The 10772-nt window shown below is 51.5% G+C and overlaps 5 protein-coding genes across 5 annotated transcripts; 2 read left to right on the plus strand and 3 right to left on the minus strand.

The window, feature by feature from the left end:
* Positions 1-451: 451 nt before the first annotated feature.
* Positions 452-2029, plus strand: CC77DRAFT_1059104 (hypothetical protein; the record flags this gene model as incomplete). The annotated part of the gene is made up of 3 exons (XM_018528195.1): positions 452-806; positions 866-1060; positions 1116-2029. 3 exons carry the CDS (start codon positions 452-454, stop codon positions 2027-2029), a joined length of 1464 nt encoding a protein of 487 aa, XP_018388827.1.
* A 417-nt stretch (positions 2030-2446) lies between these two features.
* On the minus strand, positions 2447-3481 carry CC77DRAFT_1059105 (hypothetical protein; the record flags this gene model as incomplete). The annotated part of the gene is made up of 1 exon (XM_018528196.1): positions 2447-3481. One exon carries the CDS (start codon positions 3479-3481, stop codon positions 2447-2449), a length of 1035 nt encoding a protein of 344 aa, XP_018388828.1.
* A 293-nt stretch (positions 3482-3774) lies between these two features.
* Positions 3775-8483, minus strand: CC77DRAFT_984318 (hypothetical protein). Its single transcript, XM_018536170.1, has 2 exons — positions 8445-8483; positions 3775-8394 (listed from the first exon to the last, which is right to left on the minus strand). The coding sequence occupies exons 1-2, from the start codon at positions 8460-8462 to the stop codon at positions 3922-3924; spliced, it is 4491 nt and encodes a 1496-aa protein (XP_018388829.1). The 5' UTR covers positions 8463-8483; the 3' UTR covers positions 3775-3921.
* Positions 8484-8691: 208 nt separating this feature from the next.
* On the plus strand, positions 8692-9737 carry CC77DRAFT_1018233 (DUF543-domain-containing protein). The gene is made up of 3 exons (XM_018524576.1): positions 8692-8791; positions 9018-9170; positions 9231-9737. The coding sequence occupies exons 1-3, from the start codon at positions 8711-8713 to the stop codon at positions 9285-9287; spliced, it is 291 nt and encodes a 96-aa protein (XP_018388830.1). The 5' UTR covers positions 8692-8710; the 3' UTR covers positions 9288-9737.
* On the minus strand, positions 9597-10655 carry CC77DRAFT_1048297 (hypothetical protein; the record flags this gene model as incomplete). Its single annotated transcript, XM_018527526.1, has 2 exons — positions 9852-10655; positions 9597-9763 (listed from the first exon to the last, which is right to left on the minus strand). Exons 1-2 carry the CDS (start codon positions 10552-10554, stop codon positions 9597-9599), a joined length of 870 nt encoding a protein of 289 aa, XP_018388831.1. The 5' UTR covers positions 10555-10655.
* Positions 10656-10772: the final 117 nt, after the last annotated feature.

Consider the following 10772-nt stretch of genomic DNA (forward strand, 5'->3'; position numbering starts at 1 on the left):
CTTCTGCGACTGTGAGAATAATCAATGGGTTTTATAGTGTCTGTGTGGAAATGTTGAGTAGGTTTGTTCAGCATGAAATAGTGGGAACACTTCTCTTGTCTTCAATATCATGACTGTATTTCGTAGTCATCAAAGACCGTTCTATGGTACTGTTCCACCTTCCTAAATATTACCGATATTCCCTTCTTCGCGAGAAAAATTGAGGACGTGTATAAATACATACTCGTTCCCTCAAGACCTTCCTCACCACACCATCAATCTTCCCAGCCGCAAACTCAAAGTCCGAGTCAGATATAGTAAGACATATCTTTAACCATCTCGATTAGGCATCTATACCTTCCAAAACGTATGTGGCTATAAGCACAATTGTAAAAGACGTAGGCTAATCTAAGATAGGTCCACGTACAAAAGGCCAACCAAGATGTTGGACTTTTTCTTCTCCACCACCACCATGTTCCTCTTCGTCGGTGCGGCCTTCTCTGCTGTCTTGCCCTCTGCCGCCAAGTCCGATATCATCTTCGCCCCTATCGTTCCCACTTTTATGCCCCGTTCCGATGCTCTCTGTCTCTCCCGGGGTAACAGCACCGCTCCGGAGCCGTCTTCCAACTCTCTTTCGGGCTTCGCAGAGGACGCCAAGTACAACTCGTTGGCCTTGTCTGCCCCCGTCCCCACCGGCTACGCTCTCGCCATGAGCAACGCAAACTGTGCCTTCTCGTCCACCAAGTACATGCTGTATGTTCAACTAAAATCATACAGTCCGGAGACATGTGCCGAACTCTGCAACAAGTATGAAGGTTGTGACTCCTGTAAGTTATGTCTCCTGACACTTTCATATAGCCCTGCTAACCTTCACCTTTCTATGCAGTCAACATTTACATCCAGCGCGATCCGTCCGTAGTTCCTGGACCTGCTTGCCCCAATCCTACTCCCATCTTTGTCACCAAGTGTGCCCTCTATTCAGAGCCTGAACAGCTTTCTTCATGCACAAATTTCGGTCAGCACGTTGGCCCAGTCGATGCTGACGGTGAAGCTTTCAAGATTGCTATGCGTGGCTCTAATGGTAAGATCCTCATACGTTCATATACGAACCTATCCATATTAATGCATAAACCTAGCATACAAGAAAGTTTCCCCAGTTAGAGAGGTCTTCGTAACTGTCACAAAGACTGAGACCATTTTTACTAGCAACCAGAAGGACCGGAGGACTCTGTTTGAATACCCTACTCCCTCCGAGTATGATGCCACTACTACTGTTAGGATCCCCAAGACTACCCCTGAGTATGTGCATGTTGGCCCTGAGACCGTTATTACTCCAGCTGGTACTATCACAACGACCATCACCCTATCTGGTCCTGTCGCTACCACCACCATCATCACCCTACCTCGTCCTGTCGTTACCACTACGACCACTACCACCCTCGACAGCCCCGATCCCACTAGCACTACCACGACCACTATCAATTATCCCGGCCCCATGGTGACCACCACCTACGCTGGCCCTGATAGTACAGTTACCGTCTACGGCAAGCGAGACATCGCCGCCGCCCATTTCAAAGGCAAAGAAGAAGGAGAAGAGCGTTGGAATGCTTGGACCAAGGAGTGGAGGCCTGCGCCACATTGCTGCGACATCACGACCACCGCCACTCGTATTGGCACCCGCCGCCCCCATCACGTTCTTCCAAGCTACGTCCCTCGTAGTGTTATTGATCCAGAAGTTATTATGGTGTACCCTACTCCTACCACTTTTTCTGGTGGGAGTAGGACCTGGACATTGGAATTCGCTGGTCGTACTTCAACCATTACCACAACACTTACCCACGAATGGCAGCCCGCCACCATCGAAGCTGGTACTTACACTGCGACCCTTAGTTCTATCGATCGTTCCAAGCGCCCTAGCGCCACTGCGACAGATGCCAGTGACATGATTAAGGATAGGCCTGAGCCTATGAAGACGATCACTCTTGATGACTCGTACACGTACACTGAACCTACCGATGTACCTATGAAGACGATTACGCTTCGGGCTTAGAGTTATACGGTATGAATATCGTTTATACATCGGGGTTCTTGTGCTTCTGGGAATATATCTAGACTTAGCATAGAGTCCAGCGTTATTGCGCAGTTGCGCAGAACAGCGGAGGCATAGCACATGGCTTGGTTCCAGACCATATTTTCAATATAGTCACCTAGCAATGAAACCTCGTTTTAATTACATCCATTCCTTGAAATGTACATCTGATGTCAAGTTGGCAGCAGTTGTGCATCGAGCAAAGACGAACTTGAAGTGAGAAGTCAAGCATAAAGCCCCTGTGCACAAAGGATGATGGCTTTCCTACCATGATCATGCTTCCATTTTCTACCATGTACTCAAAATCTTTGAAAGATACTAAATAGATGGCACATTTGATGAACCAGCACCAATACACACCCACCTTCCAACCCCCCCTCACCTCTTCCTCTTCCTCTTGCCGCCATTTCCCCCCTTATTCTTCTTCTTTTTGTTCTTCTTCGCGTTCTCTCTAGCCAGCTCACACTCCTCACAAAACCATTTCCCCTCGGGAATCGTCGCCGCCGTCAACCCTACGCAGACATAGTGGAACCACTCAGCATTGCAACTCGGCCGATCGCAAGCGATCATATCGTTGTCTGCCGGGGTACCGCAGATGCAGTACTCCGGAGTGTCTTCGGAGACGGGAGATTGGGAGGATGTAGGAGTCTGCTTCGACTTCTTCCGAGGCGGGATGTCAATTTCGTCAGACTTACGCTTCAAGGGAGAAGCGGCAGCAGGCGCAGGCGTTCCGTCATCTTCACTTAGGAAGACACCCGGAATATGGTCCGGAATGTACTCTTGCTGCTCGGTCTCATCCTCCTTCTCCTCATCCCCAGCTGCTCCATCGTCCGCCTGCGACAGCTCCACCACTTTCTCCCTCTCTCTTTCCTTCTCCTTCTCTTGCTGCTCCGCAACCCCTTCAATCACCTCTTCGACCTCCTCACCATTTGCTCGGCGTCGCTCCATCTCCTCCTCACGCTCTTGCTGCATGATCATCGCGACCTTGCACTCTCCACAAGTCCACTCCGTATCCTCCGCGCCAAACTCAACGCCAGCGCACGGCAAGTGGAACCATCGCGTCTTACACAGCTCATGCTGGGCACACTCAACCATAGGCCCAGTGCGGTACGGCGCATCTTCACAGATGCAGATGCGTGGCGGAACGGGGGCATCAGGTGCACATTTAGGACAGAGCCATGAAGATGCATTTTCGGGACGGTGGAAGAGGCCCACGCAACGGAGGTGGTAATATCGGGGGCGGCACTTCTTGTTTGCGCAGCCGATGATTGGGGTGAGGTAGATTTTAGAAGAAGGTGTGGTGCAGATGCAGATACTGAGTTTCTGGTGGCAAGCGCCAGCGCTTGTTGGGGGAGTTGGAGAATGGAAATGGGAATGAGATGGCGCAGTGGGCGCGGTAATGGTTGGGTCCATGATTATTATGGGATTAAGTGTGTTGAAGGTGTAGGTAGTAGAGTGTCTGGAAATTACGATTGTGTTGTATTGGAGATTCTGAGTTAAGGTTGTTGAGGGACAGTTGGGGAGATCAAGACGTGAAGATATACCAGCAGCGCACTGCCGTTGTTAGAGTAAGTGACACAGATCTATTGTACCCGTAGAAACAACGACCAGGTGAGCGCGTCGAGAATAGCGGGGAGACAATAGTGAGACGACAATGGCACGACAATGGAAGTAAGGTGAGAGTAGACTTCTTGGCACGCAGTGTGGTACAAATCTTGTTGTATATGCAGGGATCGATACGTGAGTGTTTGCGATAGTTGCAAATACGTCAACAACACGATGCGCCTAGTACTGTATCAAAACGGAAATCCAGTGCGTTCTCATGCGAGTCATACCTCGCGACGCAAAGCTTTCTACTCCCCGTGACCGACCACCTGCCTTCTCCCATGCACACCTTCCCACTGCTCCCAGAGACCCTTCCAGGCGTCTCTCTCACTCCTGCCTAAACCAGCGAACATGGCATCGAGCCCCTCTCTATGCAAGCTAGCTGTACCCAACACTTCCCAGATGCCCGGCATCAACTTCTCCCTCACCCCCTGATCCAATCTTCCATTGAGCTGGTAGCGGCAGAAAGATGCGAGAAGCGGGTAAAGGAAGTTGCTCGCTCGGTCACGAGCCGCTTTGACGGGGTCATTGAGGTCTTTGGACTTGCGGGATTGATGGTGTTGATGCGCCTTCGTGATGGATGATTGAGGCGGATTGCAAAGAGTAGACAAGAGACGTGTGAATTGCGCTGCATTCGTAGGTGTTAGGCGAACGGGCTCAGTAGCGGTGACTGCGCGTAGCCATGATGGTAGAGCGCCGCTGCGACTAGCATTTGGAATGAATAGGCAAAATAGTAGGCCTTGTAGAAGGGGTAGGAGTAGGTGGAAACGTCCACCTAGGCGACCTCGATGTACAAGTAGGGTCAGGCGACTCGTCTGGCAGAGCCTTGAAAAGATCTCAGGAGCATACTGAGATGACAGTGCGGGACTGCTTCGTGACGTGAGCTTGACAAGCACGCTGTAGACGCATTCGATGCTGTGTTGTGATGCAAGCGAGGGTTTGTCGTTCAGGATTGTGTCAATGCAGTTGAGCAGAGCGTTGAAAGACTCGAAATCAGGACTCTCGGTGAGCAAAACGCAGATCCTAGGCAACAGTGCGAGCTGCTTTTGTCTCATCTCTGCGTTAGATTCTAGCTGATCGTCCATAGTGTCGATGAGATCACCGAGGATACGGTACGAGGCAGCCAGGTTTGGCTGTTTCTGATCTACAACCAGTGTTGTGATAAGATCCAACTTCTCGTAGAAAGGAAGCGGTTCGAGTGTGGTCTTGAGTGTTCTGTACACGGCGCCTTGTACGTGAACTGAGCTTCCTCTAAGCACAGTAAGCGACAGACAGATCAGCCACTTTGCATCTTGGTAAAGCTCGTATTTGGCGACCAATGCATATACCCGTGCAACGTAATCAACAGCTTCGCTCGGAACGCTGACCTCTGAACCAATATACTGGTCGAGATCGAGAGCATCCTTGAGCCACGTACGAAGCCATGTCTGGATACGGCTGAATTGCTTAACGTCTTTCAATGCGTCTGTTGACAGCTCGTTGAAAGCGTCCAACGACCCTAGCAGCAACGCCATGTCCTCGCTTCCAAGGCATTGCTTCAAAAGTTCGACGTAACGTTCGATATGAAGCAGAGAGTTTTGCTTTTGGACCATCGACGTCGCTCGGAGGATCGAGAGTCTCGCTAGCGAGCATTTGCTCGTAGCTTTAGCCACAGATAAAGATTTTCCGGCGTAGTCGATGAAAAACTCTTTATTTTGCGCTTGTGACTGGTTCGGAATGATATGTCCAAGGGTTCTTTGCACAAGCTCTCGTAGCAGTTGCAGCGCGGAGTCTGTTTCGAGTTGTTGGCTATGCAGCTGTTCTGCGATGCTAAAGATGACGTCTGCATCCGTAGAGACCTTGGCTGTTGCATTTGGAACTTGCTGGAGGTGTGCCATGATGCTCAGTACTATCATCGTACTCGTCTGCCCAAGGTCCAGAAGTTCGGCTGTGCGGTCCAAAATTGCTTGTCTCTGCTCACGGGACAAAGCAGCAGGGTGGATATGAAGTATCGCCTCACCAGCCACAGCGTGCATCCTTATTCCAGCTCCTTGCCCAAGTGCTTCCAGAAGGGCTACACAGTATGCATTCTGTATGACGGAGTTTCCCTCCTCGATGATTGATTGAGAAAGTGACCGACAGACAAGATCACTAGTGACGCCGTCAAACTGTGGAAGCTTTGATAATATGGCAGAAAGAGATTGGCGGCACGCGTCAATCTCCACGTGCTCAAGGAGATTGACGGAGTAGGCACAGAAGATTTCGATCATCGACCGCTGTCCTTCGGTGTCTAGCTGACTGGAAGAGAAACAGTCCATGACTCTGGCTAAGCCACTGCGGATGACAATCTTGGAACCAGGGAGTGTCTGCAGGCGATCACATGTGTTGAGCCAGAATAGTACTGCAGCTGCTCGTATGGTTGGATCTGCGCCCCGTCCAGCGTCGTTGGATGTCGTCGACATAACTTCTATAGCTTGTTCCAGCAGCGGGTAAAGCAATTCCTGTTGCAACTGTGAAGAGGCGTGAAGTTCGATGGGCCACAGTTTCGCCAGCAATTGGCACAGTGTGAACCAAGATAGATGGGACTGTGTGTACAAGCTGTAGTGACGCTCTTGGACCCACGAAGCGTAGGTGAGAAATAGAGCACGAAGGTCGGCTTTTAGTGCTGCAATGTTGTTTTCAGACTTGATAGCTTGAAGGAAAGCTGGAAGCAAGATAGCACTACTCGCGGCGTTCTTGTACGCAGCGAGTTTCTTGACTTTGACACTCTCCTTGGTGGCAGTCTCGATCGCACCAGCGAGCTGTGCCAGGCGCTCCCCGTGCTCCTGAATCACTGTAGTTATCTGGCCTTGGGTTAATGATGACTCGAAAGATTCAGCCAAAGTATTCCACAAAGCACGATCTTCCCACACGATGTCCTGTCGCCCTTCAAGAGTCTTGCGCTTGCCGTGTCTAAAGCTCTTGACTAGTTGGTCATCCCATCTTCGGACAAAGCCTAGCAGGTTACGGTTCCGCACGAAAGCCAGCATCAATGGGTTGATGATTCGCTCCAAGATTGCGGATCTTCCCAGCTGAGCATCACTTCCGTCATCAGAGAAGCCTGAGCCCTCTAATTCTGTAGCTGATATTTTCTCAAAGACAAACTCGGCAAGATCTGTGTGGTCTTGCGAGCCTCTCGCTCCAACTTTGGACTCTACAGCAAATACTGACGAATCAAGCTCAATCAAGGATGCGATCAGCGACCAATGCACCTGCTTCTCTTGACGTTCGGGATATTTCACCCCGCAATGGTACCAGAAGATGTTCTTGATGAGGTCCGAAGAAAGGCTTACTTCATGTACCTGCAGAATACGAATAGCGCCACTGAGAGCAGCGACGGCGGTTGGCCGTGTGATATACTCGGGTGGAGTGACCAGCGAGCATCCAGCGCACTCTGCAAGCGCGGAGAAGACAGCCTGTAGCCAGGGCTTTTCCATAGCTCTGCTCTTGGGTGTCCGCGACGGAGAAGCGCGAATGGCTAGATCTAGCACATGAGGTACTGTGTCGAAGAGCAGCGCGAGTTCTGCAGGTAGAGCATCTCCACCATCTTCGATCTGCGCTGCCTGAAGAAGCTTTGCGCGGAGCGGCTCCAGGTTACTTGCAAGAACCGTCGCATCCCGTGTCTTCAGTCCAGCGCTTGTAGAGTTTGCACCGATACTGGCAGAGGGTGCGGCGGTTTCGGCATCGTTGAAGAAAGCAGCTCTTGAAGGCGCAAGCAAATGTCTCGCCAACAGCTTGTCGAGCACTGCAATCGCGCGGTCCAGGGTACGTTGGGAAACCTGCGTCGTGTCTCTGCTGCGCAGGGACTTGAGATGTTCCAAGAGTAGCAAAGTCGGTACTAGGCACTCTGTGTTGAATTCTTCAGCGGAGGCTCCGGACTCGTCTTTGGTCTCCACAGCGCGCAAATCCCACATCTCAAGCGCAAGTGACAATTGTAGATGCTCGTCCAGAGGGGTATCATCGGAAGCGCGAGAGCGAGCTGCGCACAATATTCGGACACCAGAAAGCCAGAATCTGAGGATGCGCGAAGCCTGGGTACTTTCTGTCCTCAAGACCATCTTCATGAGCTCAGCCTGAGTGACGTCGTCGGACTTATCACTCCCAGCCAGGTGCGCGATTGAATCAACTGCTGCCCTGACCACGCGGAAAAGATGGCCAAGATCGACAGGACCAAGTGCGGCCGATGTCGAAGGTGATGCCTCAGCTGTGCCGCGTTTTCGTTTCTTGGATGGCTTGGTTCCTTCTCGGATAGTCGCACTTGATTCCGAGTCGTCCTTCATGTCGACATCTTCCGAAGTGGCTGCGGGTTGTAGGGTCGAGTCTGTGTCGAAGTTCTCCACGAGCGTTCTCTCCAATATGCTGGGGAAGCTGGCGTCTCGTAGATGTGGCGCACTACGAGATACAGGCAGAACGTGTATCATCCAGTCTAGAAGCTGCCATGCGCTGACGTTTGCTCGCGCCGCCCGCCCAGTTTCCGTCTCATCTTTTAACTTGTCGAGAATCCAGCGCAGGACCCATTCCGCCCTTGCGCGCACAAGTCTTTGTATGATATCTGATCGGACCTCCTGGTCTTGTATCGTACTCCAGTCGTCAGGAAGGCCTATGATATGCGCAGCTTGGCGAATCTGCTCGTCCAGGTCGGAGAAGTCCTGGTTGATGGCTTGCAGTCGCGGCCGGGTGGACGCAGGATCATTCTGCGAGGCCTTCAACCGTGTCAGCGCTTTCTCAAACTCGGAACACCGAACACACTTACTGGCTTGCTTGGCGCCATCTTGTCACCTCTTTCCCCGTTTGTGGATGCAGAGACCTTGAGAAGATCGCGCAGCCCTGGTATGCGGAAAAAGTTTGGGCACGGACCAGGCCATCCTGGTCGTTCCTGCCAAGGGCCGGCGACGTCAAAGTTCCGCTTGCAGCTCCGCCCAGAGACGCTCAACACCACGTCGAACCGCTGTCCATCACTCCAAGCACACCGAGTGCGCCGTTGAACCCATCAATTGCCCTCGAACACATACACACACCATGGCCGACAACACCCCCCAGCCCGTTGCCTCCATCCCGCGCACCACACGTCCCATGAGCGAAGCTCTCCTCAACGAAAAGGTACGGCCCAGGACATAGTGATAGAGGCACACGGCACACCGTTTTACGGCTTGAGAGAGAGGGATCGGAATGTGGTAGAGGCGAATTGGGCGGTCAATGGCAATCTTGGCCCGTCTCACGCGACTTCTGCCCACTTTAGTCGACTCCTGCCCACTCTCAAGCCGATTCTATACGGAGATAAGAGCACTGGACATCACCGGACAGTAATGCTAACATGTTTGCCTAGTGGGACCGCTGCCTCTCCTCTATGCTCATCCGCTCCGGCCTCGGTCTATCATTCGGTGTTGTCTTCTCCGTACTCCTCTTCAAGCGTCGCGCGTGGCCCGCATTCGTCGGTCTCGGTTTCGGTGCCGGAAGGGCATGGGAAGAGTGCGACAACGTGAGAACCCCCCCTACAGAGACAAATGTTCAGAATGTCAAATGCTAACATATAGAACAGTCATTCAAGCGCGCAGCATCACCCCCAAAAGACGGCCTTCGTGTTATCCGACCATAAGCCATCCATCCCACACGAACGACGAGACGGGACAGAACTATTCTATGTAATTCGAGCTTTGCATGCGAAATATGCATTGTACAGTAGGGCATGGTATAGATCATTCTGGCAATCGAGTGCTGTACATTCTTCACGATTCTTTAAACCTATGTTACAGTTGTTATGTTCACTCTAGCATGTGCTTTCTCTATCCTCATACCCATACCCTCCGATCATTGCCCCATGTTCTCTTACGCCTCTTCGCTCTCTGAGTATCCTCGAATACCGTGACTGGCGTTACGCACCTTTCCCACATCCAAAATCGTTTTCTCAGCCTTTATAGTCCTCAAACCCATATTCCTCTGCCCCATCCTTGATGATAAGCTGGTAGGTACTAAACACGATACTCTCATACAACTCCCGTCCTGCGGCTCTTGCCTTCTTATGCCAGGGACCGAGACCGCCTTTGTACGCGTCTTCCCTACTATGCCAGAAGCCTGTTCAGATCGTCAGTCTCAGTTCATTAGATAGCACCTCACGAGGATGCATGACTGAAAAGAAAGAGAGAAAGCAGACACAACGTACAAGTAGCCAGATTCCTCCTCTCCTCGTCCCCTTTCCCGAACCAATACTTCAATAGCCCTCCACTCTCACACGCCTCACGATGACTCTCCTCATCAAGTCGGTACAGCCATTCTTGATCAATGTCCTCTTTGAGCTGCGAACGGAAGACAACGACGTAGAATGACGTTTCTTTCCATTCGTACTTTTCCTGCGCAATGAGGGTACGCAGAAGGGCTAGTACGACAGAGAAATTCAGGGCGAGAGGGTACGGCGCAGTTGCGTAGGTTGGGGTAGCCGGTTTGAGCGCTGTCAGGGCTAGTGCGAGAAGACGGGAGGGTATGGTTAGGTGAGGGGAGGAGAGGTCGAGATAGTGGTTGGGGATATTGTATGGGGAGGAAATCAGGAGTGTGGAGAGTGTTTCGGGGTCTTGATTTGGGGTCGAACGTTTGGAAGTATCATCTGCAGTTTGGTAGAGCTGTGGGTTGTGGAAGACGAGTTGGTCATGTGCTGCGGCTTCGAAACGCAGTTTGTCGAATTCGGACGTTATGCTTTCCGGATTGAGGAGTTGAACGCTGTGAACGTGTAACGACACGTCCGATTGTGATGCTGTAGGTGGCAGTTCATCGTCGTTGGCGGTGGAGGCCTCGGGCGGTGACAGGGGAGTTTTGACGATGATGCGATGACCATGAGCTTGTATCATCGTGGTCGTGCCTCCGACAGCCATAGCTCGGGTGAGTTTCTCAGATGTAACTGGAAGGGTCTTCTTTATGTAGTTGTTCGGTACCGATTTGTCGCACTGGGCAAGCTTGATAAAGTATTCTTCTCCGCTCTTGGAATGATAGTTCGCGAACACTCAATGGTAAGTATCACCTACAATAGGTCTAATTGACGGCAGTGTGTGATTATGAAAAAGCTTTTAGGTGTTCAATTCAGGCGTGGTGA

Source organism: Alternaria alternata (genome assembly GCF_001642055.1).
Source record: "Alternaria alternata strain SRC1lrK2f unplaced genomic scaffold CC77scaffold_5, whole genome shotgun sequence".
Classification (NCBI taxonomy): Eukaryota; Fungi; Ascomycota; class Dothideomycetes; order Pleosporales; family Pleosporaceae; genus Alternaria; species Alternaria alternata.

Bases quoted from the DNA above. Each gene is read 5' to 3' on its own strand.
- CC77DRAFT_1018233 (XM_018524576.1), top strand. From the start codon at position 8,711: ATGGCCGACAACACCCCCCAGCCCGTTGCCTCCATCCCGCGCACCACA. The intron at 8,792-9,017 runs GTACGGCCCAGG...ATGTTTGCCTAG, and splicing joins AAGCTCTCCTCAACGAAAAG to TGGGACCGCTGCCTCTCCTC. The intron at 9,171-9,230 runs GTGAGAACCCCC...CATATAGAACAG, and splicing joins CATGGGAAGAGTGCGACAAC to TCATTCAAGCGCGCAGCATC.